The sequence below is a fragment of the Cydia pomonella genome, chromosome 21, assembly GCF_033807575.1.
Source record: "Cydia pomonella isolate Wapato2018A chromosome 21, ilCydPomo1, whole genome shotgun sequence".
NCBI lineage: Eukaryota > Metazoa > Arthropoda > Insecta > Lepidoptera > Tortricidae > Cydia > Cydia pomonella.
Genome location: NC_084723.1, coordinates 533,915 through 559,512, shown reverse-complemented (window position 1 = coordinate 559,512; position 25,598 = coordinate 533,915). Strand labels below are relative to the sequence as shown.

The following is a 25,598-nucleotide window of genomic DNA, read 5'->3' as shown; positions in this document are numbered from 1 at the left end:
GAACGAGATGGTCTTTCAAAAATTCAAAATAATCAAAAATTTATTCTGCAAGTAGGCCTCAAGGGCTCTTTTACAAGTCAGTACAATATTATATTAGTAACATCATATAGTGACATGAAAAATACATAACAACATTTATAAATACAACAGCCAATACCTGGGTAAACATTACATTATAATAATCTTAAAATAAATAATTACTACAATACAACAGAGATAGAGATGTATAGTCTCTATGGTTAAAAATACAACTAAATGGTTAGCTCAACGAGGGTGGGAGGGGGTTAGGGTCGGCAACGCGCATGTAACTCCTCTGGAGTTGCAGGCGTACATAGGCTACGGATACTGCTTACCATCAGGCAGGCCGTATGCTTGTTAGTTAGTTAATAAAAGATAGTTAAGTAAAGGTTTACTTAACTATCTTTTATTTTTTATTACATCCCCAGATTTAATGTATTTTTAACAGAGGTCTGCTATACGATATTTTCTGTGCAGGCTGTGAATCGCTAAGCCGAAGTTATCAACTACTTTAGTAATCAGAATTATTTAGACGTCATTAAAACGCGAAGGGGATCTCCGTATACTGGGGTAGCCAATCCAGCATCAGAGTTATACACATTTTATTACCTATATTATATTATGGTGGTAACTCGTCCGCGTCTTTCCTGTTAACAGAATCAAAAGCTAATTTTGGCCCTGCACCTGTTAGGTACTTATTAGGTACCTACTTGAGACTCGACTAAGAAAAACGTGATATATACGCGCAACCATCTCGCCGCGCGTAACAATTTCGCTGCGAGCGCGTAGCGTATTTTCAAAGAATCGTTGCGCGCGCGGCGAACTCGCTATGCGCTCGCCTCGCTATCAACTAGTTCGCAAATATATAAATATATAAAATTTTGTACTTTAGCGTGTACCTGCGCTCTCACGGAAAGGTTTCCACGGAAGACCAGCGTCGAGATCCTTAGGTGGTATCTTGACATTAAGCTGAGTGGAGACCTTTTCAGTGACGCTTAATAATAAATTGATTCTGTCGTTTCATGTATTACCTAAACTTAAGCGTTTTCTGAATTAAATTTCTTCTATTCTATTCTATTCAAATCGCCAGTGTGATATGGCCCTAATATAAGCTTTGGCGTATTTCAGTGTTAACAATAATGGGGACGTATTTGAACAACGAGCTTTTGTTTCTCGTCGTGAGTCACCATACCTACCTACTATTACAAATATGAAGTCACCGAACAATATTTTGTGATTTCAATGAATTTCAGTAAAGACCGTCTATGCTAACTTTGCATCGAAAAAAAAGAATACCGGTTGAGGGTATTATTTTGTATACATTTTTTTTTGGTGATTGTTGGGGTGAGGATTTCAATCAGTTCTTGAAATATTGTACAAATGGGGTCGGTCGGTCGATGTATTTTACAAATAGCACCAGCATAAGTTTTACCTACCTATCAATCTATGGATGGTAGAGTAAAGGAATAGAATCTCCATGTACCAATAAGTGTCCTTCGAAAAATCTTAAACAGGTGGCGCCTAGAATACTTGAAATAAAAAAAATTAAATCACAGACAGCGCACTTCACTCCGTCAATAACGTCTAGGTTCATAGCTACTCTAGCGCTACTGGAGATTTGGAACTATATTTATAGCTGACAGCTGGACACTTTTGCAACAGTTCTGCCTATGGAAATTGTATTCCTTAGTCCTTACCTCTACCTTCCATATATCAATCCTACAGATCGTGTCAAATTCTTGGTTTTTATTTCGTTTAATGGCCTGGGTGCTAGCCCTTTAAGGCAAATTCCATAGAACAAAACTAGTGACAGGTAACAACTATGCCGGCACCAACTATTAATGAAAACCAAATCATTTATCAAAACCTTTGTCAATTGCTTACCCCATTTTAGGTTACTTGTACTTAAAATTACGAAAATCTTTAGTTATTGTATCTACTTGATGTTGATAGGAACCAATTGGAACATAGTAAAATATCCTATTATGCCGACGGAGGATTCAATCCGGCTCGCTCGCTAGTTGGCGAGCGTTATGCTAATGTCAACCAGCTTCCATAACGAACTGCTGACTGGTTACATTACTCTATCAATTTTCTATTAAACAGAAACGTCTGCAAACGATAACACAAACCTTGGAAATAAATGAAATGTAAAAAAAACACTGTCTCAGGTGAGAGTCGAACTCGTGACCCTGGGTCACCAACTCATCGCTCTGCTAACCGAGTTCGAGTCTCGCACGAGACAGTGAATTTTTCCCATCGACATATATCTAAGGACGGGTCTTACGGGCACTATAACAATGGTGCCAGTTCAGTGGTGTCACTCACAAATTCGGGCCTATGGCAACTAACGCAACTAGTTGCGACCAATCGCGCGCGTGATGAACTCATCAACCAATCGCGTTGTGTTGTGGCGTTTGACTGTACGATTAGCTCGAATTCGTGTACGTGACACCGCTGTACTGGCCCCATTCTTATTACCCGTAAGGCCTGTCCTTATGCTGTAGGAACTTGTATGTGTAAATTAAGATGGGCAAAAACTTTTTATAATTATATATATATTGTATTTCTATAAGTGAGAACCTGTAATTGGCTCTGTAATTATTTTGGTAGTTCTAGATATACATGGCGCTGTTGGTTTTCCATATACTAAAATAAAATAAAATAAAATAAAATAAAATAAAATAAAATAAAATAAAATAAAATAAAATGAAATGAAATGAAATGAAATGAAATGAAACGAAATGAAACGAAACGAAACGAAACGAAACGAAACGAAACGAAACGAAACGAAACGAAACGAAACGAAACGAAACGAAACGAAACGAAACGAAACGAAACGAAAAGAAACGAAACGAAACGAAAGGAAACGAAACGAAACGAAACGAAACGAAACGAAACGAAACGAAACGAAACGAAACGAAACGAAACGAAACGAAACGAAACGAAACGAAACGAAACGAAACGAAACGAAACGAAACGAAACGAAACGAAACGAAACGAAACGAAACGAAACGAAACGAAACGAAACGAAACGAAACGAAACGAAACGAAACGAAACGAAACGAAACGAAATGAAAAGAAATGAAACGAAATGAAATGAAATGAAATAAAATGAAATATGTCAATGATTTTTCCACTTTCCAATTAGGTCCTTAAACTTGCCTTTTTTGAGTGCCGCTGCGACAGCTTGTTTTAAATCATTTGAATATTATTTTCGTTTTGGCATATTAAGGAAACTCTACTAATATACTTATTTATGAAATTTATCCTATGGTGGCCCGTCCGCAATTGCAATGGAACGAAAACTATTGTCAAAATACTTTTGATCTTGCGAAATGCTCTTTTTCGTGGCCTGATTCTTCATGTAGTAATAAAAGTAAAACTTTTTGCTTGTTTCGATAAGGTTTTAGGCTGTTAATTACTTCCAAATTACTTTGATCGAGATAGCTTATATGTTTCCTAAAATATCAAAACTTATACTGTTGTCAAAATACTTATGATCTCTACTGAATATACATACATATATACGTTACGTTTTATTTTAAGAAAGTGGGCTGGCAAACATCTAATGATCAGGTCTCGAACAACTATTTGGGTACGAGCCGAGATTCAAAGTCATGATCTTCATTTTTAACGCCGCACACAAAAAACACTGGACTCGGCCGAATAATTATGTTCTTCCTACCATCTAATAGGTACGAATGTAATTCCTACATAGGTATTCCTATTAAAATGGTGCCAATTTTATATTACAATTTTACTTAAAATTGCGACAATCTTTAGTTGATTGGAACATTAAAATATCCTATTATGCCAACGGAGGATCCAATCCGGCTCGCTCGCTAGTTGGCGGGCATTATGCAAATGTCAACCAACTTCCATAACGAACTCTGATTACTGATTACATTACTCTAGTTCGCGTACTTGGGAATTATTTATATAAGTATTTCAATAATTCAAGGACTGATTCATTATTTTACTAAAAGAGTATTCCGTATACAATTGCCAACCCTGAATAATATATTTATAAAAAAATATTTAATAAAATTTCCACTCAATGTAATTAAAATTTAAAAACAAAGTGTATCATTCTTATTTGTCCACCCTGTACTTTAAGTCTAAAATGAAAATGGTTAAAGTCTTAATAGTTACTATTATGTTTGGGAGAGGACACTGACTTCTGTAACACAGGTTTTTACCTAGCTCAGAAGTCAGGGACTTCAATCACTAAAATGTACTTACCTTAATGCCAATAAAAAATTATTTTACAGTACATATGGGGCTACTTTATAGCACTAGTGCGAGAAGTAGCATATTACGTTACTGTGTCGAACATTTAAAGGGCCATATGTACTGTAAAACGTTGTACGATACATGTGCGAATAGGTAATTCGCAACTCGTGTCGATTTATAACACTCCCTTCGGTCGTGTTTTAATTTATCGCCACTCGTTTCGAATTTCCTATTTTTCGCACTTGTATCGTAATGTAGGTACTATTATATATTATATTATTATTATTTCTATAAGTATTATGATTTTAAAATGTTGGTTTCAGTTTCTGCCCAAAGGAGAGCAATACCCAACCTTCGTTTTTGATTGAATTTGATCGGCTGATTGATCGGCAAAACAGCCGCTTAATCCACTTATCACCGGAGATTGGTAAATAAGTTGCACGGTAATTCTCTAATAGAAGGACGTTGAGTTTAGGGATTTCCGAACACTCAACTTAATTATAATTATTACAATAATATTTCATTTCTACTTATGTTAAGTAACAAATCAGCTTCATACTGCCTTCAACCAGTCCTTTGTAGACCATAGGGACAAACTGACTAAGTCCCACGGTAAGCTCACGACGGCTTGTGTTGTGGGTACTCAGACAACGATATATATATTATACAAATACTTAAATACACAGAAAACATCCGTGACTCATGAACAAATATTTGTGCTCATCACACTAATAAATGCCCTTACCGGGATTCGAACCCAGGACCATCGGGTTTATAGGCAGGGTCACTACCGACTAGGCCAAACTTGTTGTCAACTCGGCCGACGTCATAATAACTTCTCAGTAACCCAGTACACCTAAAGACGCTCGAACCGTCCATGATATTGACCCACCTTTCCCCTGTTACGCGATATTCCCTCATCCCCCAAACAATGCCAAAATTAAACACTCCATGATACCGGCCCTATTTCCAGGGTGCTTTATCAAAACGGTCTCATTAAGCGACCCTCCACAGGTTAACTGGGCTGCTCTTCTAAATGGTTAGCGAGCTGAAGCTATAAAACCAGCCAGAGTATATAATGGTTCGTCTGATTTGCCTCCTATATAATCATAACACAAGAATACATAGTTGGTGACATTGAAAAATTCATAAAATTGCTTATTGAAGGCCTTTCCAAAATGTATGCTATATTATAAAATTTTAGTTCACAAGAATCACAAGCTATTTGGTATTGTAACATTTTAGGTGGGGATTCTGACTGCCCCGAAGTAGTAGCTCAGTTACTGCGTCTGTATACGTTCCCTCACCGTCTAGATTTCTTTCTCGACCGCGTTGTCGCCATTTGTTAGCGCTGCCACCAGTACGAACTGTGTCCCGCCGAAAATCACCGTTTGTTCAAGCCTTGCATCTGATAAACTCGCTCCTCGAATCAGCATCTAACTCTGATGTGTTTGCGAGTGGATGGTCGAACGTATTTAATAAATAAATAATAATAAATAAATATTTATAGGACATTATTACACAAATTGACTAAGTCCCACAGTAAGCTCAATAAGGCTTGTGTTGAGGGTACTTAGACAACGATATATATGTTACCGGAAATGTATGAAATCTAGGAATTGTATACAAATATATAAATATTTATGAATACTTAAATACATAGAAAACACCCATGACTCAGAAACAAATATCCATGCTCATCACACGAACAAATGCCCTTACCAGGATTTGAACCCGGGACCATCAGCTTCGTAGGCAGGGTCACTACCCACTAGGCCAAACAGGTCGTCGAACCGCATGATGAATGCTTGAGGTTCTGCGAGACGATGAATGAACGACCTTCTGTGAAATGTTGATTATGTGTGCTATGTGTATGAAATTGTCTATTGGTTTCACAATGCTTTGGAATGCTGTGAAATGGAAAATGACTGATCGATGATTCTGTGAAAATGACTGATCGGTGATTCTGTGAAAATGACTGATCGGTTGAATAAATTGGAGCAACCTGACAGCAACGTTGTCTGTCCATTGAGCCGTAGCAGAGCGGAGATGTGGCGTTGTAAGCTTGCGGAGCGGATATTACCAATGCTTTTGTTTGATTCCCCACAGCTCCGCTCCTTCTCACTGGACATGCAGCCTAGTTTTAATGTCGGGGATATAAAACAGAGGTCAGTTTGTAATTTTTTCTTAGTTGGCAGAAAAAAAGACTCATTTCACTTTATTCACACTGGTTCACATGAGCGTCCGACTCGCGTCCGCTACACCCACATTAGGAACACCTTGCGCCTTAAGTAGACCTTAACTTGAGCTTTACGATTATCAACCTTAGGTGTACGAGATAGAGTTTATATTTTGCGGGCAACGCGGAACATTGTCCAGCTTAGAGTGAAGTCAATTGGTAAGGTGAGGTGACGAAACGTATTAAATGGTTGTTATACTTGTTATTGTGCATTAAATACCTGTGTTTCTGCTAGCTCTAAAAATTAAAACCTAGAACTTTGACAAGAGCTCTTTTATCCTTATTTACGTCGCACAGTTTTGTTAAAATATAAACGCTGTACCCAAAGCGCTGCCCTTGTGGGATTACTCCCGGAAAAAGACTTTAAAAAAAGTACCCTATTCTATTAATTTTATTCTCAGGGTTCCGGCTTTATATGTACATGCCAAATTTCATCAAATCGGTTCAAAATGTTCACCATGAAAAGTTAACAAACAACGAATTTGGTTTTATTTTGTCTGTACTAGCTTATGCCCGCGGGTTCGTCTGAATAGAATGATGATTTTCAAGATAAAAACTATAACTATGTCTTTCCCCGGGAGGCCAAACCGAACGATCAATTTGACATCAAAATGATCTCTGAGTGATGTAATTTGTGATGGTATTTTGATTGTACTTGTCAGTACATGTCCATGTGCGAGCAAAATACACGGGAGAATGAGTATTAAATCATTTTGGCGTTTAAATGTAAATTTTAATTGGCAAAGTTCAGCGGTATTAGCGTCAAGACGTCAGACGAACTACCAGCGTTTTATTGTTTTTTTTTGCATAAACTACAAATTTAATAACAATTACTTACAGCCCGATTCAAACTATGCTTATAAGATGTCATACTGATACGATACCGATCTGTCACTGTCAAAACAAAAGTGACCACTCTTCAACCAAAAACGTCACTTTTGACTCTGACATATCGGTATCGTATCGTCGTAACATGTTATTAAGCATTGTTCGAATTGGGCCGTTACTCTAATACTCTGCCGAGTTATGAGACTTATGAGTATCTCATGTATGAGTCATCTCACAATGAACACGACGTCCTCCTTAATTAAAATACTGCTGTAATTGGTAATGGATTATCTGTCAGAATGTGCGTGAGCTATGACTCAGGCTGCTGTAATATTTAAATCCGTTTCAGGCTATGACGCACGTTCACAATGATGTATATTTATAGTGCGTAGGGAAATGAGGGAAACTAAAATATTAATACTAGCTAGACCACCAGGGGACCTACCGAGAACCACGTTCGACGTATTGCCTCTCTGTCGCACTTGTAAATTCGTACATAAGTGTGACAGGGAGGCAACACGTCGAACGTGGTTCGCGGTAGGCCCACTGACACTTAAAGAAGAGCAATGAAAATGGGTGGTTTTAAATGGAAATGTATACACAAAGTGGTCTTCGCAGCACTTGTGATCCGCAAAAAGGTGGCTGGTTTTCTTTGCACTTACGTGTATATGCAGTCACGGAATATGAAGGTTTGTTACTTTTCGATTCTATGTAATGGCATTAAGGTTCAAAAGTGATATAGCTTTATTAGGTTCGTAGTCCGTAATGCCGTCAATGATGTATTGTATCGCGACGTAGTCCGGAAACTTAGCTCGCTTGCCGAGCTCCTTCATAATGAGCATGTATTGGTAATAAGATTCTTCTCTTCTCTTCTTTCTATTACCCATTAGCTCGTGCATTTCCTTGGTGTTTATGGAATCCGGGAACTCTTTAAGTAATGCCGTCTTTAGCTCATCGTATTTCTTAAAGGTTTTCTCAGATTGTAACCATAATGCCGCCGTGCCCACCAAGGATCTTCGCGCCACTACGAGCTTCTGAGCCTCCGTCCAACTGAAGATTTCAGCGTTATCTTCAATATCTTGCGCCCATTTCGACGCCGTGTGCGCCTTATCGTCGCCGCTGAACTTCGTGATGCTGTCCGTCATGACCGTGAGATTCCAAAGATTCGCTTCAGCCGCCATTTTGTCGTCTTGAAATTCCGTCTTGAGAATATTCAAAATGCTTTCTTCTTCGTGATCGTCGTACATGAACTTCTTTCTTCGTCTTCTTAAGTGTGTTAGAATGGAGAACAATCTTCTTTTTGCCGCCTTCTGTACCGCCGCCGTCTTTCGCCGGTACGTTGCGCGCGACCACGTGCCACCTTTGTTCAACTTTTTGGTTTTCAGAGGCAATCCCGGACGAGCCCCCAAAATTATGTGGGATTTTGATAGGCCTCTTATTAAAAAACCATCAAGTGCTATTTTGGTTTTTTAATAAGAGGCCTATCAAAATCCCACAGTGATAAACCTTCAAATTACGTGACTGTACACACCACGTACACCTCACCTTCTTACTAAACGAAGTACAGAATTATTTTTTAAATAATACGATTTATACTTATCCCGAGGCTGTTAGGCTTTTAGTCGAAGGAAATATATCTATCTAACTCTATCCGATTTCCAAAAAGTCATTTAGAAATGCGTTAACCTATTTGAAACAAGTACGAGTATTAGGTATAGACCTATGCTCGGAGTTTTCCTGCGTGATCGAATCAGAAATGAGGAGATCTGCTGGAAAACCAAACTCAGAGAATTGCCAGACTTAAGTGGCAGTGGGCGGGCCACATTGCTCGCAGAACCGATGGCCGATGGAGCAGAAAGGTTCTCGAGTGACGACCACGTACCGGAAGACGCAGCGTGGGAAGGCCCCAGACTAGATGGACCGACGATCTGGCTAAAGTCGCGGGAAACTGTTGGTTGAGGGAAGCGAATGACCGTTCGTTGTGGAGATTCTTAGAGGAGGCCTTTGTCCAGTAGTGGACGTCTTTCGGCTGAAATGATCATAATGAATGAATGAAAAACATTTATTTCGAGTAACTATGGACTCATACAAATTTGTTAGTATACTTACGTTTCTAATGCTAGTACTTAATTAATTATTCTATATCTATTTATAAATTATCATAATATGTATACACTGCTGGAAACATGCCTTTCGCAGCAGTGTCTCATGTACGGGCAGTCAAGTCTGTCCGCTATCAGACACAGGATAGGGTTGGGGCTGGCCCGCACCCGGCGCACCAGGGATATGCATCGTTTGCGCATAATAGTTGCATAGAAGCAGTCCACGCGCGGTTCTGCAAACATCCCTGAAGCGCTGCAGAAACGAGGCAGCCCCATCAACACCCGGAACGCGTTGCTATATTGTACCCGGATAATGATGATGATTAGGTATCTACAGTAATAATTTATATAATTTTCATTGCAAGATCACATGCTAATATGCGACAACACCAAATAAACAACTGTTCATGTTAAATTAGCCACGGCATAAAACAATGTAACGATTAAGGGCATTGTACGAATTCTATCAGTCGCCTATCGCAAGCTATCCGATTAGATTACGGCTGACTCACTCCAAACATATAAACGGATACGCAACTTATCTATCGCATTCGCATTCGATGTTTCACTAATAATTTATATAGTGCCCTTACTTAAAAACAACACAAAACAAAAAAATACGAAATAATTTGAGTCGTTCCATATTTAAACATATCCGTGAAATGGTTTACCCGCCGCCCGGACCGCCGCCACCACCGTACTACGGCCCTCCACATCCATGGGGCCCTCACCCCCACTACCCGCCACCGCCGCATATGTATCCACCCCCACCGCACGACGGTGGATACCCTCCAGGACAATACCCACCACCACCACAGCCTTTTTATGTTCCTGGGACTATGATGGTGCCGGTACCTGTACCGCCAGCTCCTCAAGACCCCGCTAACAACGCAACTTATATTACTAACTATATCTACCACGGTGAAAGTCCAGCTTCAAGCTCAGTCCCAGCGATAGTCGATGAAGTACGAGTAGTGGAAGATTCTGGAGAACACGAATGGGTTCCAACAACAGCGACAATGGCCAGTCATTTGACAGGGCGAGCAGTGGTTGGCGGTCACGAAGGTTGGGATGGAAGCCCGTTATGGGTCATAAGGGCGTGGCATGCTGGAGATCTGATCCCAGGGAAGCTATCTATCCGGCATTGCGCTGCTACTGTCGTCCATGATGGGAAGGAAATACCGGTGCAGAATATTGAAGTGCTGTGCTCTAAGCCTGAATGTTTAAGATGGGTGCCTGCGTCTACGGGTAACGTTCCTCCTGGGGCAATTCCTGGAGGTCGAACGTCTTCTGGAGAGACGTTGTACGTCGGCAGAGCGAGATACCAGCTCTCTGTGACGCCGGGAAAGGTCCATCCGAGCCACAGTTCGTGTTACATCGGTTTTTCCGGGAATGAGGTGGCGCATAAAATGTATGACGTGTTGTGTAGAGCTAGCTGATTGTGATATTTGTTGTTGAAGTCTGAGATATCTCATCGCTTATCGTTTCTTTGTTCGATAGATAGTGTTAAGTACCTGTTAATATTGCAAATAGCTAAGAATAAAATCATGGAGTTGATTTATTCCAAAGTGAAGCTAAAGTTGGATTTACTTAACACCGTTTTTGGGGGCCTACCGCGAAAACCGAAATTCGCAAATTGCGGGGAACTTTTTCTTTTACTCTAACTAAGACGTAAATAGAGTGACAGAGAAAAATGCCCCCAATTGACGAACTTCGATTTTCACGGTTATAGCCCAGTTGTCATACTTAAGTATGACCTTCGTAGTTACGACACTATGAATATAGCCATCCATACTAATTTTTTTTTAAATAAAAGCGATTTTTAAGTGATATTTTTATTTAATAAAGTGTAAACGCACATTTGGTTTCATTTGGTCCTTTGCTGCCCCCACCAGGTGAGTTGAAGCGTGAAATGGAAATTATAAACAAGCGGAAATATACGTATGTTTGAAACAGAGTATACCTGAATAGAGTAGTACAGCTTCAAACTTCATACAGTAGATACGTTTGTGATAATAAAAGTGGCGACGAAAAACAGTACTACACTAGGTACAGTCAGCACCAAAGGTAGCGGATCAGACTACGCGTCAAAAGTATCTACAACTTAATAAAAAGAGATAATGTCTTTATATAAAATAATTAGAACGCTAACTTCTTTTTAATTATAATTTATCTCTACTTTGAAAAGTATTCCAGGGTAGCAGATAATTTCATATTATTTATTGAATCGATTTTTCGATGTTAACGGTAGGCCCTCGGGATACACTATTCGTTCTGATAAAATCAAATCATGTTTATGGGTTCAATCATGTCTCTCCAAGGTCATCCCATCATGTTGACATCATAAGATTTTTTAAATTCTTCTATTTGTTTGCCAGATTTGTACAGAGAAAATGTAGTTAAATTGTCAGTATGTTATGGACGTATCCATACAAAAATCGGGAAGATGAATAACAAAGCACTTTAAGAAAAAATATCGTAATGGACCGACTGAGCTTGTGAACCACAATTCCGTTGTCCTCCTCCGAATTTCGTAATTGTTTTTATTTATGCATTTAATTCACTGACGAATCAAAACACCAAATTTTTAATAAACTGTCAACTGTCTAACCATTTTTGTTAGTGAAAACAAATTTTTGGCGGTTTAACCAAAAGTTACGTAGGTATTGATCGTGTCATTCACGAAGACGCGTGCCTTGTCTCGTAATGTCATGCTATTAGAGGTCAGATTTGATAAAATTGCGCGTCATCGTGGATAACATAAACTATAAATGGGTGATCATGGTCAAACTTCTTTCTGCATTTAAATTTGGCCCCTTTATAGTGACGAAAATGGTTGCCTAGACTAGGTAGATGAAGGTAGGATTTCCATCATCAGATCAAATCTAATAATGTATCAAAATAACGATTGTCACATTTAAAAATTCTGCTGTCTGCGGTGGTTCTATCTTGTGCTCTATTCATGGAAGGTAGAAACAAGCAAATTTTTATACTTATTAAAACAAACGTAAAAATGTACACCTCCGGCGAAACTCGAACTTGCAACACCGGTCCAATCGCTACTGCCAACTGGGCTCCGGAGGCTTACCTACCACCAGATGTGTGCGCCTGTGCACATCTTTCTATTCCTTCACTTAATGCCTGAGAGTGGTATCATAATTTTTCCATTTTTCAATTCATATAAAAAAATTAATATCGCTCACAGTCGTTTCTGCTTGATAAAAAATTTGAAACAAGCAATCGTTGCCTTCGACCTTGAACATCAAAACTGCTTTCTTAAATATTCAGAGATAGCCTACTGTCATTATTCCTACGCTTTACAAGCAAGTGGAGATATAGGCATTAAATGTCGGGAATTGTGGGGATTTAATTTGGGTCGCGTTCTGACGTTTGTGAACTCTGTAACCGCCACGGTGGAGGGAGAACTTTAACATTGACACCGTACAGTGGCATTTCAAATTTCAACTCTAAAAATCTAATTTTTTTTTTTTTTTATACCACGACGGTGGCAAGCAAGCATACGGCCCGCCTGATGGTAAGCAGTCACCGTAGCCTATGGACGCCTGCAACTCCAGAGGTGTTACATGCGCGTTGCCGACCCTTTAAAAATTTGTACACTCCTTTTTTGAAGAACCTCATACTGTAGACCCTCGGGAAAACCTCGGCAGGTAGCTCATTCCACAATCTAATTTTGGTTTAAGGACCCATATGTTCTTGTTCTTCTCTCAGTGAGACTGAGTTTCCTCAAAAATAAAATTGCGCATTTTTAGAATCATTTTTTATTTTATTTTTTGCTATCGAGCGAACGTAAAAATAACAGGATTCAAATTACTGAAGTCCCTAGAAAAAATCCTCAATTATTTATTAAATGTTTGGCAATAATCGTATTGTTATCTAAAAAAAGCGGTACAATTTTTCAAAAAGTCCGCTCTCTGAACGTACGGCACCTTAACTTATGGTTTAATTAACATTGCTGCGAGCGAAATTGAAAATATTCATTTGGCATAAAAACATTACAAAGTAAAAACATAGTTTTTAAATAGTGACCTACACCAAATAATATGCTATGCCGCATAAGTCGTGTCATAAGTAGGTACGTAGAAAAAAAAGTTAGACCAAGATAAGTTGGCAGCGATTTTGATAGCCCAGCCAGTATAATTTTATAGATATTTGACGTTTAAAATAACACTTGCATTGGGTGTGCTATCAAAATCATTGCCAACTTATAGACCGCGAGCCAGGAACAATTTCCATGACCAATCGCCTCCCGGCTGAAAACTCGGGTAGTGGTTAACGGCTTGGTATTATGAACCCTCGTGGACGTCAGCCGCCGCTCCGTTGGTGGGTTGAGGAATGGCAGCTGCCGAAACACGTAAAACAAAAAAGAATTGGCATCCCGTTTGATACTTTGTCAATTTGATAGTTCAGATGTTGTTGTTAATTTTAAAAAATCGTCAGCCGGTTATATCGCGGTGGTAAGAACATCAGCTGGTCGCATGAACATGTAAAAAATAAGCGCTATACCTTTTATGATAGCAAAAAAAAACATGGAACTTTGCATGTAGCATTTCATCAGGCGTAATCGCCTGAAAAGCCATCAACGGATTACGCTATTTACACATTACGCATACTTTATTATTATTTATGAATGCACAGGCAGCTTATAGCTGATACGTGCACATCAATGTCCTGCACTTGTGTTTTGTCAAGTCTGTTTTTAAAAGAATTCATTGAGGGTGCACTGATTACGGTTTCGGGCAAACTGTTCCACACTTTCACTACGCGGTTAGACAGGAATTGTAGTCTTGGGTTGCTAGTACGCTGCGTCCGTGTCAGCTTCAGAGAATGTCCTCTCAGTCTGTCACACATATTCTGGGTGAAAATATCACTCAATGCGGGTACGTTGTAGTGTCCTGTCAGTATTTTGTATGTTTCTATTATGTCACCGCGTTGCCTTCGTTGCTCCAGGGTTGTCAAGCCCAATTCCTTTAACCTACCCTCACATGGTCGGTTGCGAAGAGATGGAACCAGTTTTGTTGCTCTTCTTTGCCGCACATAAAGTGGTAGGCGCATATTTTTTACATGTTCATTTTACAGCTAACGGTCATTCCACCGCGATAGAACCGGCTGACGGTTTTTTAAGTTTAAAACAGCATCTAAACTATCATCTAACAAAGTATCAGTCGGGAGGCGATGACTGACGAAATATGCTCGTGGCCCGTGGTCTATTACTCGTATCTAGGACCGACTCTACAACGCTGATTTCTGGGGGGCACCCATGCAACCAGAAAAACCTAGTGCCATAGAAGTTTGATATTTAAAAGCTAGGAAATGTTAGAACAACTCTTTCAAACAATACTAATGGCGCCATCTTTGGACGATTCTTCGTACTACTTGTTACACACATAAGACGGTGATACTTAACGTCAAACTTATTTTCCTTTGTAGTTAAACTAAAAATGTCAGCATATAGAAAGCTTACTTGAAATAAAGTGGACTTTCAATTCTTATCACAGCTTGGTAAGATTATAAATAATAAAGGCAAAAAACCACAATGGTTATATGTGGTATCTGTGGTATTCAGCCGATGGCGTTGACAATGTCATGTTGACAGTGACATTTGAGCAGCTGAGTTGACTGAACTCGGCAAACACGGTAAGTTTATCCGCTAGTTATATGTTAATTAATTCAATATCTCTTATAAAATTATACTAAAAGTAGTTTTCAATTATTCATTAACCTATCTTGCACTTATTTACTAAAATTTAGTATTCAATTCCACGTTAAAACATGATTTATTTCGCACATGAAGTTGTTGTTTTTGTGTATCGCAAATAACTATATTCAGTATACGTATGCATTAATAGGCGTTACATGAATTTTGCTCAGTTATTCCACGTTCGACCGCCGCCTCGTTCGGACCATGTAAGTCTATAAAAACTTTTTTTATCTAGTAGCAATACTTTCTTATTTAATTTGTTGTTATCTTGGTATGCCTTATCAGATATAGTGTTTACTGATTTCTTAAGTCGATTAATTCAATGGCATAGCAACTAAATGCCTTACAAGACTGCATTATATGAGAAAAAGAAACTAAGAGTATTCATATATTTTATCCTTATATTACTGCAGTTAGTTAGACTAAATAGGTAATTACTGTTGATTACCTTGTTATTTATTTTCTTGTGTTTAGTCATATTTAATGGAATATTATCCTTTGTTTATAAATAACAACAAGGTATAACTTTTTAAAGAAAAGTTCTCAGGTAAAAACTAGTTGCGGAGACTGGTCAAGTGTACTGTATGCTTGTTTGCCACTCACATGCTATCTCTTTCTTCTTTTCATCCTGTTACCCTCTGTCGGGGTGTAGAGCTTTAATCATTATCTTCCACTGGCTCTGGTCCTGGGCAGACTGCCATGATATGAAAAAGGATAATTAGTTATAGATATCACAATGCCTAAGTGGTTGTCTTTACATTTAGAGACTGTATACATCTCTAATTAATTATCTAATGTTTGATTGAATCAACATTAGTGGTTGTATTTTTTTATGATTTAATTTTATTGCTTGCTACTATTTTGCAGTGTTTGAGTTTTGACTTTATTATAATGTTAAAAGAAATCAGTAAAAATAAAAACATGTCTTATGCATATCACCATATTTCCTAAATAATTCTTATTGCAATAATAACCGGACAAGTGTGAGTCTGACTCACCCACCGAGGGTTCCATACAAATTTAACTTATTTTTTACAAATAGGTAGGTTTCAAAGTTTTCCCTTGTAGTGTAAGACAATATTACTTGCCAAATTTCATAGTTCTAGGTCAATGGGAAGTACCCTATAAACTTTGATTCCCCGTCAGAATGTTAAAATATACGTTTTTTGCGTCATAAACGGCCCTATCTTTGTTTTACATTAACACATTCACTGCCGGGAACCCACCTGGTGGGCGCTCGTGAACTTTGTTCAGATGCCGGACAACCCGCTGGGTGGGTTGTTTTGTACGCAGCTATAGACCACCTGTTTCTGGGATAGTACGCCGTTTTTCGTCTGGCAGTGAATGTGTTAACTTAGATTAGAAGTCTGATTTGATATTCATCATTATTTTTTACATCTTTTCATATTCATAATTGAAGCTATCACGTATCAGCATGCATCTGCAAAAACAGGAACTATAGAAACATTTTTAATCACATTCAGAGCTTTCTACCTATTTTTATAGTTTGGTAATTAGGTATTTTACAATATTAAAGTTATAAATACAAGGAATGATCCCGGTCCCAAAACCCCAGGGTATCAGAAAGTAGGTCATCGATACAAACAGCTCATTTATAAAAGGCAATGTTTTGTTGTGTTTTTTCATTACATGAGGTACATACAGTACAGAACATTCATCAATTTCAGATAAAGAAACAATATACAATATATCATTTTATTGCCTGGAAACAGCCCACTTTGTGTTATGTTATGAGTGTGACTGCAATTGTTTATCATGTATTATCGCGCAATTCATTTAAACATATTTTATACTTATGACCCGCCCTGGCTTCGCACGGGTTACATAAAAACTTAACAAATTATACACCTAAACCTTCTTCAAGAATCACTCTATTGATAGGTGAAACCCGCATGAAAGTCCGTTCATTACTAGTTTTTGAGTTTATCGCGAACATACGGACAGACAGACGCGCCGGGGGTCCTTGTTTTATAACGGTAAGATAACATCTAATATTAAAAATATGAAAAATAAATAAATATTATAGGGCATCATTACACAAATTGACTAAGTCCCACAGTAAGCTCAATAAGGCTTGTGTTGAGGGTACTTAGACAACGATATATATAATATATAAAAAATATTTATAAATACTTAAATACATAGAAAACACCCATGACTCAGGAACAAATATCCATGCTCATCACACGAATACATGCCCTTACCAGGATTTTAACCCGGGACCATCAGCTTCGTAGGCAGGGTCACTACCCACTAGGCCAGACCGGTCGTCAAAATATTAATATATGTTCTGTTAATACATTCAGAAAGATCTCATCATCTACCTAACCTTCATACGGCTCGAGGGAGCGCTCAGCAATAAATCCCAAGAATTAGGCACTAGATTTTAGGAAAATGACTGCTATCTGACCCTCCAATCCAGAGGGGAAACTAGGCCTTATGTTGTTCGATTATTGGTATTATCGGTATTAACGGATTCTGCAATATTAGGTCTGAAGTACACAGTGAATCACTATGTCAAAAGGGAAACGTCAGTGTACGCGTGCTTTTTAGATCTCAGCCGCGCTTTTGACTTAGTCAACTATGATTTGCTGTGGAAAAAGCTATTCACGTCTGGGACACCTCCTGAGGTTATAGGTCTGTTGAGGTTCTGGTACGAAAACCAAACTAACAATGTAAAGTGGGGTGACGCACAGTCTAACGATTACAGGCTAGACTGTGGAGTGCGCCAAGGCGGGTTGACATCTCCGGACCTATTCAATTTATATGTCAACGATCTTATCGGGGAGCTGAGAGGCTCCAACGTCGGTTGCCATATTGGTAACGTATGTGTTAACAATCTGAGCTACGCAGACGATATGGTGCTTCTCAGCCCCTCGATTAATGGTCTTATGAAGCTGCTTAAGATCTGCGAACATTATGCCAGTACGCATGGCCTAAAATATAACGTGCTTAAGACGGAAATGCTCGTTTTTAGGTCAGGGAAGGGTCCGGAGGTGATACCTACGGTGTGTATGAGTGGTGCGCCAATTCGGGTTGTAACGAGCTTTAAGTACTTAGGACATATCCTGGACGAGTACTTGAAAGATGACGCCGATATGGAGAGGGAGCGCAGGGCTCTCGCGGTTCGGTGCAACATGTTGGCTCGACGCTTTGCGCGTTGTTCGAGTGAGGTAAAGGTGACCCTGTTCAAAGCCTTTTGCCAATGTTTTTATACTTGTCAGCTTTGGAACAGGTACACCAGGCACTCCTTCAACGCGTTAAGGGTACAGTACAATAACGCCTTTCGTATTTTGTTGAAATTACCCCGTTTCTGCAGTGCGAAGGGCATGTTCGCGGACGCGAGGGTCCCTGACTTCTTCGCCATCCTGAGAGCCAGGTCGGCTGCCTTCCGGGCGAGATTGCTAGCCTCCAACAATGAAATTCTGTCACTGGTAGCTAAAGACTACAGTGACGAATTTAACAAACACTGGCGAAAACTGCACCGGTCCGAGAACGGCCTTTTTTAGTGCATAAGTTTTGTAAATGTTTTATTTCATTGTTTTAGGTTATAAGCATTATTATTATTTTTTTTATTCTTTACTGTATTTTATGTTTTCTTTTACACCTTTTATTATGTGCATTGTAATTATTATTTTTTTGGGTTTCTTGCCTGCCAAATAAAGAATTTATTATTATTATTATTGTATCTCCTTGGATTTCACGGGCCTATAAATCCCGGTCTTTTGATAGGCTTGCGTGGGGATATAGATCCAACACGTAGAGGCCCCTTGGAGAGCTTTAATGTCATGTAGAACGCCTGCTGGAACCCGTTCACAGGCGCAACAATAGACACCCATGAACCGGTCGCAGCAGGCATTGGGACTATTGTAGTAAAAATGAACAGTATAACGGTCTATGGATTGAAGTTTGGGAGGACAATGAGACTGGGTTATTGCAAAGACGTCCGGACACCTGCCATACCAATGTTTCCACTAGTTATCAAGGCAGGCGGTGACTCGCCGCCCACTAGATGGGCCCCTGAAAATGCCGTCGTGAAGACGACCAGGAGCAACACCGGTGTGAGCGGCTCAGGGGTGTCGAGAGGTGTACGCCGCTTTCTACCCAGTGGCTGATAACAGCCACTGTGCCAACTCGCGTCTTATGCAAGTTTTCACTTCCACCCCTGGAGCATTTAGCTCTAACGACTCCTCTCTGGACGGCCAATGAAGGCAAGCCAGAGCTGAGAGTCCTGCGGGTCCCCTTGGGGTCCACTCCGACCGACGAAGACACGCCGGAGACGGAGACCCTGACCGACTCTCGGGAGTACTCGGGTCCGTGGGGTCGTTACTCCCCAACAGCTCGCCACAAGCTGCCCTGCGGATTTATTATTATTATTATTATGTTTCTCGCGATGTTTCGATACCCTCGCGATGTTTTCCTTCGCCGAAAACCGACCGGTCAATTTCAAATGATACTTGGTACATAAGTTCCGAAAACTCTTTTTGTTTGAGCTATGCTATATATGGTTTGGTCCCGTGGCTACCGGATTGAAAGTCGCACACCGTACCACTAGGCTACCACCGCCTCTCCATACAATCATAAACCCCAATTTCCTGCCTGGGTTTTTTTTTTATTAAAAAAAATACACTTTTTAGGGTTCCGTAGCCAAATGGCATAAAACGGAACCCTTATAGTTTCGCCATGTCCGTCTGTCTGTCTGTCTGTCTGTCTGTCTGTCTGTCCGAGGCTTTGCTCCGTGGTCGTTAGTGCTAGAAAGCTGAAATTTGGCATGGATATATAAATCAATAAAGCCGACAAAGTCGTATAATAAAATCTAAAAAATTAATTTTTTTTTAGGGTACCTCCCCTACACGTAAAGTGGGGGTGAATTTTTTTTTTTCGCTTCAACCCTAGAGTGTGGGGTATCGTTGGAAAGGTCTTTCAAAACTAATAGGGGTTTTCAAGAATCATTTTTTGATAAAGTGAATATATTCGGAGATAATCGCTCCGGAAAAAAAAAATGTGTCCCCCCCCTCTAACTTTTGAACCATAGGTCAAAAAATATGAAAAAAATCGTGGAAGTAGAGCTTAAGAAAGACATTAAATGAAAACTATAGCGGACATGATCAGTTTAGCTGTTTTTGAGTTATCGCAAAAAGTTTTCCCTTCATAGTATCTTATCTTATCTTCTGATTACCGGGGGCCCTTGCGGATACACTTCGACCCATAGGGATCTTTTGTGTAGTTGCCCCCTAAGGAAAGACCCATTAGCTACTCAAGAGCCTTTTTGACCATTTCCATGTGTCGGATGATGGAGCTTATGGGTAGCCTTTTGAATTCCTTTGGTTCCAGATAGCCTGCTCCAGTCTTTCATTCTTTGTCTGGCGAGGGCGTGACATTCACACATTAGGTGTGTTACTGTCTCTTCCTCTTCACCACACATTCGACAATCGGTGTTGTCAGAGTGTCCCATCCTGGCCAAAACCCCTTTGACCCCATAATGGCCCGTAAACACCCCTGTTATAATTTGGAGTTGTCTCCTGCTAAGTTTCCATAGCTTTTTGCTCCAACCGGAGTCTACTTCTTGTATGAAGAGCTTTGAGTGCTTTAGACCCGTCAGACTGTCCCATTCTTTTTGGTGTCTCGTCCTAGTGTGGTCTTTAATAGCCGTTATAATGGTTCCCTGTGAGAGCCCCACGAATGGTTCCGGACCTATGTGGTTACTTGCGGATCCGGCTCTGGCAAGTTCATCTGCATTTTCATTGCCTATGAATCCCTCGTGCCCTGGAATCCATACCAGTTGCACTCTATTTTGTCTTCCAAGCTCGTTCAGAGCTTGGACACCATTGTACACCAGTCTAGAGTCCACTCTAGGCGCCCTGAGCGCCTTGAGTGCAGCCTGACTGTCACTGAGTATATAGATATTCTTCCCTTGGGTTTGCCTAACTATATTCTCATGCACACAGGCAATTATAGCGTACGTCTCGGCTTGGAAGACAGTAGCGTAATTACCCATGCTTATGCTACAACTAAAGTCATTTGCATAAATGCCTGCCCCCGTACCAGATACTGTCTTGGACCCGTCTGTGTACCATATGATGTCGTTTTCATCCGAATTTGGTGCTTGAAGACCTTCGGTCCATTCAGCCCTTGTTGGAACTTTAACTTCAAAATTCTTACGGAACACAAACTTGGGTTGCATCTTATCGCAGCCCATATTCGTTATCCTTTCCATGAAATTGTCACATTCCATGTTTGTGTGTTTAGTCTTTGGCTTGCTATCGCTCCATAGGCCGGTTAGAGCCAGCCTGTGTAGCGATTTCCGCGCCTCAGATTGTATCACCAGATGTAGCGGCGGGAGGTCTAGCAGTACCTCCATCGCCGCTGTTGGCGTTGTTCTAAACGCCCCGGTAATAGCCATGCATGCTGTTCTCTGTATTTTCATAAGGTTCTCCCTGCATGTGCTCTTTAGTGTCCTTGTCCACCATGCCAGGCATCCGTACAAAATGATAGGTCTTACCATCATGGTATAGATCCATCTTAGTACCTTTGGGTTTAAACCCCATGTTTTCCCATATGCCGTTCTACACATTCCAAACACTCTCAGCGCCTTGGTTGTGGTAAGTTCGACATGCTTCCTCCAGTTCAGTTCTTTATCTAGTGTTACACCTAGATATTTCACTTCATCGGACATTTCCAGTACCCTTCCATAAAGCTTCAGTTGCTCCATGCCATTGAGGGTCTTTTTCCTGGTAAACGGTATTACCACTGTTTTGCCTGGGTTGATAGAGAGTTGATGGCTGTTGCACCATCTCTCCACTTGCTTCAGTGCCGTATTCATGATTCCTGATACTGTTCCCGGGAATTTCCCGTTTACAAGAATCACTAAATCATCTGCATACCCTACCGTGTATGTTGGGCCTTTGTTAAGTTCTTCCACCAGTGAGTTCACTACCAGACTCCAGAGAGTCGGTGACAGAACTCCACCTTGTGGGCAGCCCTTCGTGGCCGTTGCTAATATTTCGTCTCCCATAAGGGAAGATTTCATTAGTCGGCTATTTAGCATGTTACCGATCCATCTGCAGATTGTCGGTTCTATGCCGTGTTTAGATGCTGCGGTATTGATTGCCTGATACGTGGTGCGGTCAAAAGCCCCCTCCACGTCTAGAAAACTGGCCAAGCATAGTTCCTTATTTTCTATTGCCTGTTCCGCTTTGGCTGTCACCAGGTGTAGTGCTGTTTCAGTTGATTTACCTGGCTGATACGCACACTGCAATTGGTGTAGTGGATGTCTCTTAAGAGGACCATCCCTTATGTGTCTGTCTACCAGTTTCCTTCCCTTCATAGTAAAAAGACTTACTTTAATTAGGTACTGATTATGCAAATTTGCCTATTTGTTTAACTCGGGTGAAAGGTTTAACCGTTTCATCCCTTGGTTAACAATTTACTATACTTTAAGCTCCAGTTTAGCTTATTGTGACGGAAGAGTAACTACGGAACCCTACACTGAGCGTGGCCCGACATGCTCTTGGCCGGTTATTTATTTAACTATATTAACCATAGCTATGCCCCTTCGTTTAACTTTCAAAACAAAACAAATTCCATACATTTTCTTAAAAGCTTTTAACTATCATAAAATTTTATAAATTTAAATCTACAGAGGGGCATAAACTTGGTTAGTATTTAATATGCATCAAATTGTGTCTAAATATTTTCTGTGATGTTAATATCCAGAGAGGAAAATGAGGACTAGGTACGTTTGTTTGGAAGCGGTCGTCCCCTTTCCTCTTAATGTGGAGTCCCCTTTCTTCTCGAAGATGTAGCTTGCTTGTACAGTATTGTCTATTCTAAGTTATTTCTGTTCTCCTGTTTTTCTACAATAGTGCCTAGATTTTTTTTTTGTCACAAATGTGTTAAACTACATATTTTACACAATGTGTCCTCCTCGTATCAACATAACTCAACAGTTACGCATAGGTAGTCATTAGTTTAGTTAACATACACATACATATAATCACGCTTATTTCCCGGTTGGGTAGGCTGAGACCACGGATGTCCACTTGCTACGATCCTGACATACGCCTTCACTTTACTATACCCTTCGCTCGCCGGCTTAGTTAACAATACTACATTTTAAAATGCTTATTCATTTGAGAAAGACATATTTGTAGACTTAATATTGTAGGTATAGGAAAATATTATAACGCCGCTTACCACATTAAAACTTATACTTCTATATTTCTTTGAATATATAGATCAATTTCTAAATTTGCACATAGGTACGAGTACATATCTTAGGTACATGTCTTTGAATAAATGACGACATTTACGACTTACAAAACAATAAACTTCTGCGTCGGGGGTTAAAAATACTTTGTAATCCGAGCTGCAATCATTTGTGAGTAAATAATTCTAATGTGGCTAAATGCAATTAAAACTGAAATCATTAGAGGAGAGGTAATTTGTACTGGCAGGTTGTAATCAAATCGGAAACCATTTAAGGCGAAGTGTGTTCACGATGCGCCCGTACAAATGTTCAGAGCGTTGTAGTATAAAATACTTACTGTCCGTGAGTAGAAAACAGTTTAATACTGGATCCCACAACGGCAATAGGTAACACTGAGTGTCAGAACTAAACTCAAGAACAGTGTAAACTTGTAGTTTTGTTGGAACATTTTGAAGTGGCCCCTTTTTTATTGCTTTTGAGTGTGTTAAAGACAGGTGTTGCTTTGTTAGCTAGCCATGAAGATTATAAATATGTCATCAATTCATCAGCATCTTCTTAGCTTTATCCGTGCTTTTTGCTACAGCTCACTAAAGTCGGGGTCCGCTCGGTAATCGGAAACATTAAAACAAGATTTCTCATAGACACTAATTTTTGTGAAGAAAATAGAAAACATTTTTAGGATTATTACTCCTGTTAATACCTTCATCAATTCCTCACGATGTTTTCCTTCACTACTGGGGAGGCGATGCCATCTGGAAGGCAATGAACAGACGCAGGTCTCAGGTTGGATGTCACAACGTCCGTAGCATGGTCATAACATAGCATGGTCGAATTGGGACTGCTTCGTTGCCACTCTACCCAATGTTCTTGCGACACAGCACCGCAAACCGTGGCGCACCTGCTGGATTGCCCCGCGCACCTACACTCGTGCTCTGAATCTGACCTGAGAGACGCCACGTCCGGGCTGTCAGCACCGCTGCTGGGCATCCATTGTTTAGGGGAACTTCGACACGAAAGTTGAAGACTACTGGAGAATTTCTGGTAAATACCTATCAACCCAGACGTTCAGATTCGAAAAACTCATGGGTACGATTAAAAGCTTCGCTTCTCACCACCAGTCGATAATGAATTGTATTAATTTAAACTTTTTTTACAGTTCCAAAATGGGCACGGAGCAGAAAGTGCACAACGTTCCAGTTTCCCTCATCACGGAGATTAACAGCAGCAACTACGATGCCTTAGTGGTGATCACCGTGCCCGGGACACCTCCTCCCCAGGCCTTGGAGGACTTCATAGCAGCAGCCGTGCAGACGGACAAGGGTCTAGAGAAGGTATGTTGTACTTATACTGTCGGAGAGGACAGCAGCAACTACGAGGCCTTATTAGTAGTGGTCACCGTGCCCGGGACACCTCCGCCCCGGGCCTTGGAGGACTTTATAGCAGCGGTCGTACAGACGGACAAGGGTCTAGAGAAAGTATAGTACTTACTGTTCAAGATATTGTATATGAATCTACAGCAGGCGCACCGAGATGAGATAAAAACTGTAATATATGTACTTAGATACATGGTACACGAATAATAAGCGCCCATCTCGCTCATTTCTTCCCAGAACGTGCAGAATGAGATTCAGTTACCTCCTCGGGTATTTCCCTGCGCTACTATATGGGGTTCTTCAAGAAGTGTGTATTCAGGATTCAGGGTTCTCATGGGTCGACATCGCATATGTGGCTTATATCCATCGGCGACGGTGACCCCTTCCCATCCGGTAGCTCGTCAGCTCGTTTCCTATAACTTATTGTCTCATTACGTTAGCCTTACTTTATAGAGATATTCAGTCCTTTTAAGTACGAGTAGGCATCTAATTTAAATGGTTTATTCCCATCTGTGCTCGCCCTACGTGACCACTGCTATACAATACAAGAGGCGGGTACAGGTGGGAATGACTTTTATGTAGCACCTATTCCCATCTGTGCCCGGCGGGGACGGATGGGAATACACCATTTAAATTATGCCTAACAGCTAAACGGATTGGACTAGATAAGTTATGGGACTATTATATCTTCGGCAATAATTGATGATTGAAGTTTCTAGGCTGTATTTTATAGATATGACCTTGTATATTCAGTGTTAATGACAGTTTTAATTGACATGACTTATCGTGCACTGTATTTCATGGGTTTTTGTTACTTCAGCAATAACACAAAAAATACGACTTCCACGTGATA

General features: G+C 40.1%; 2 protein-coding genes across 2 annotated transcripts in view; both read left to right on the top strand.

Annotated features, from left to right (window-relative positions):
- The window catches only part of LOC133529523 (putative aminopeptidase W07G4.4), a 95,659-nt gene that overhangs the window by 52,412 nt on the left and 17,649 nt on the right, over positions 1–25,598 (top strand). Inside the window, 1 exon segment of the mRNA XM_061867255.1 lies at positions 24,529–24,703. Within this exon segment, the coding sequence (XP_061723239.1) occupies positions 24,529–24,703 (175 nt within the window).
- LOC133529763 (uncharacterized) lies at positions 9,109–11,012 on the top strand. Its single transcript, XM_061867565.1, has one exon. The coding sequence runs from the start codon at positions 10,086–10,088 to the stop codon at positions 10,860–10,862; it is 777 nt and encodes a 258-aa protein (XP_061723549.1). The 5' UTR covers positions 9,109–10,085; the 3' UTR covers positions 10,863–11,012.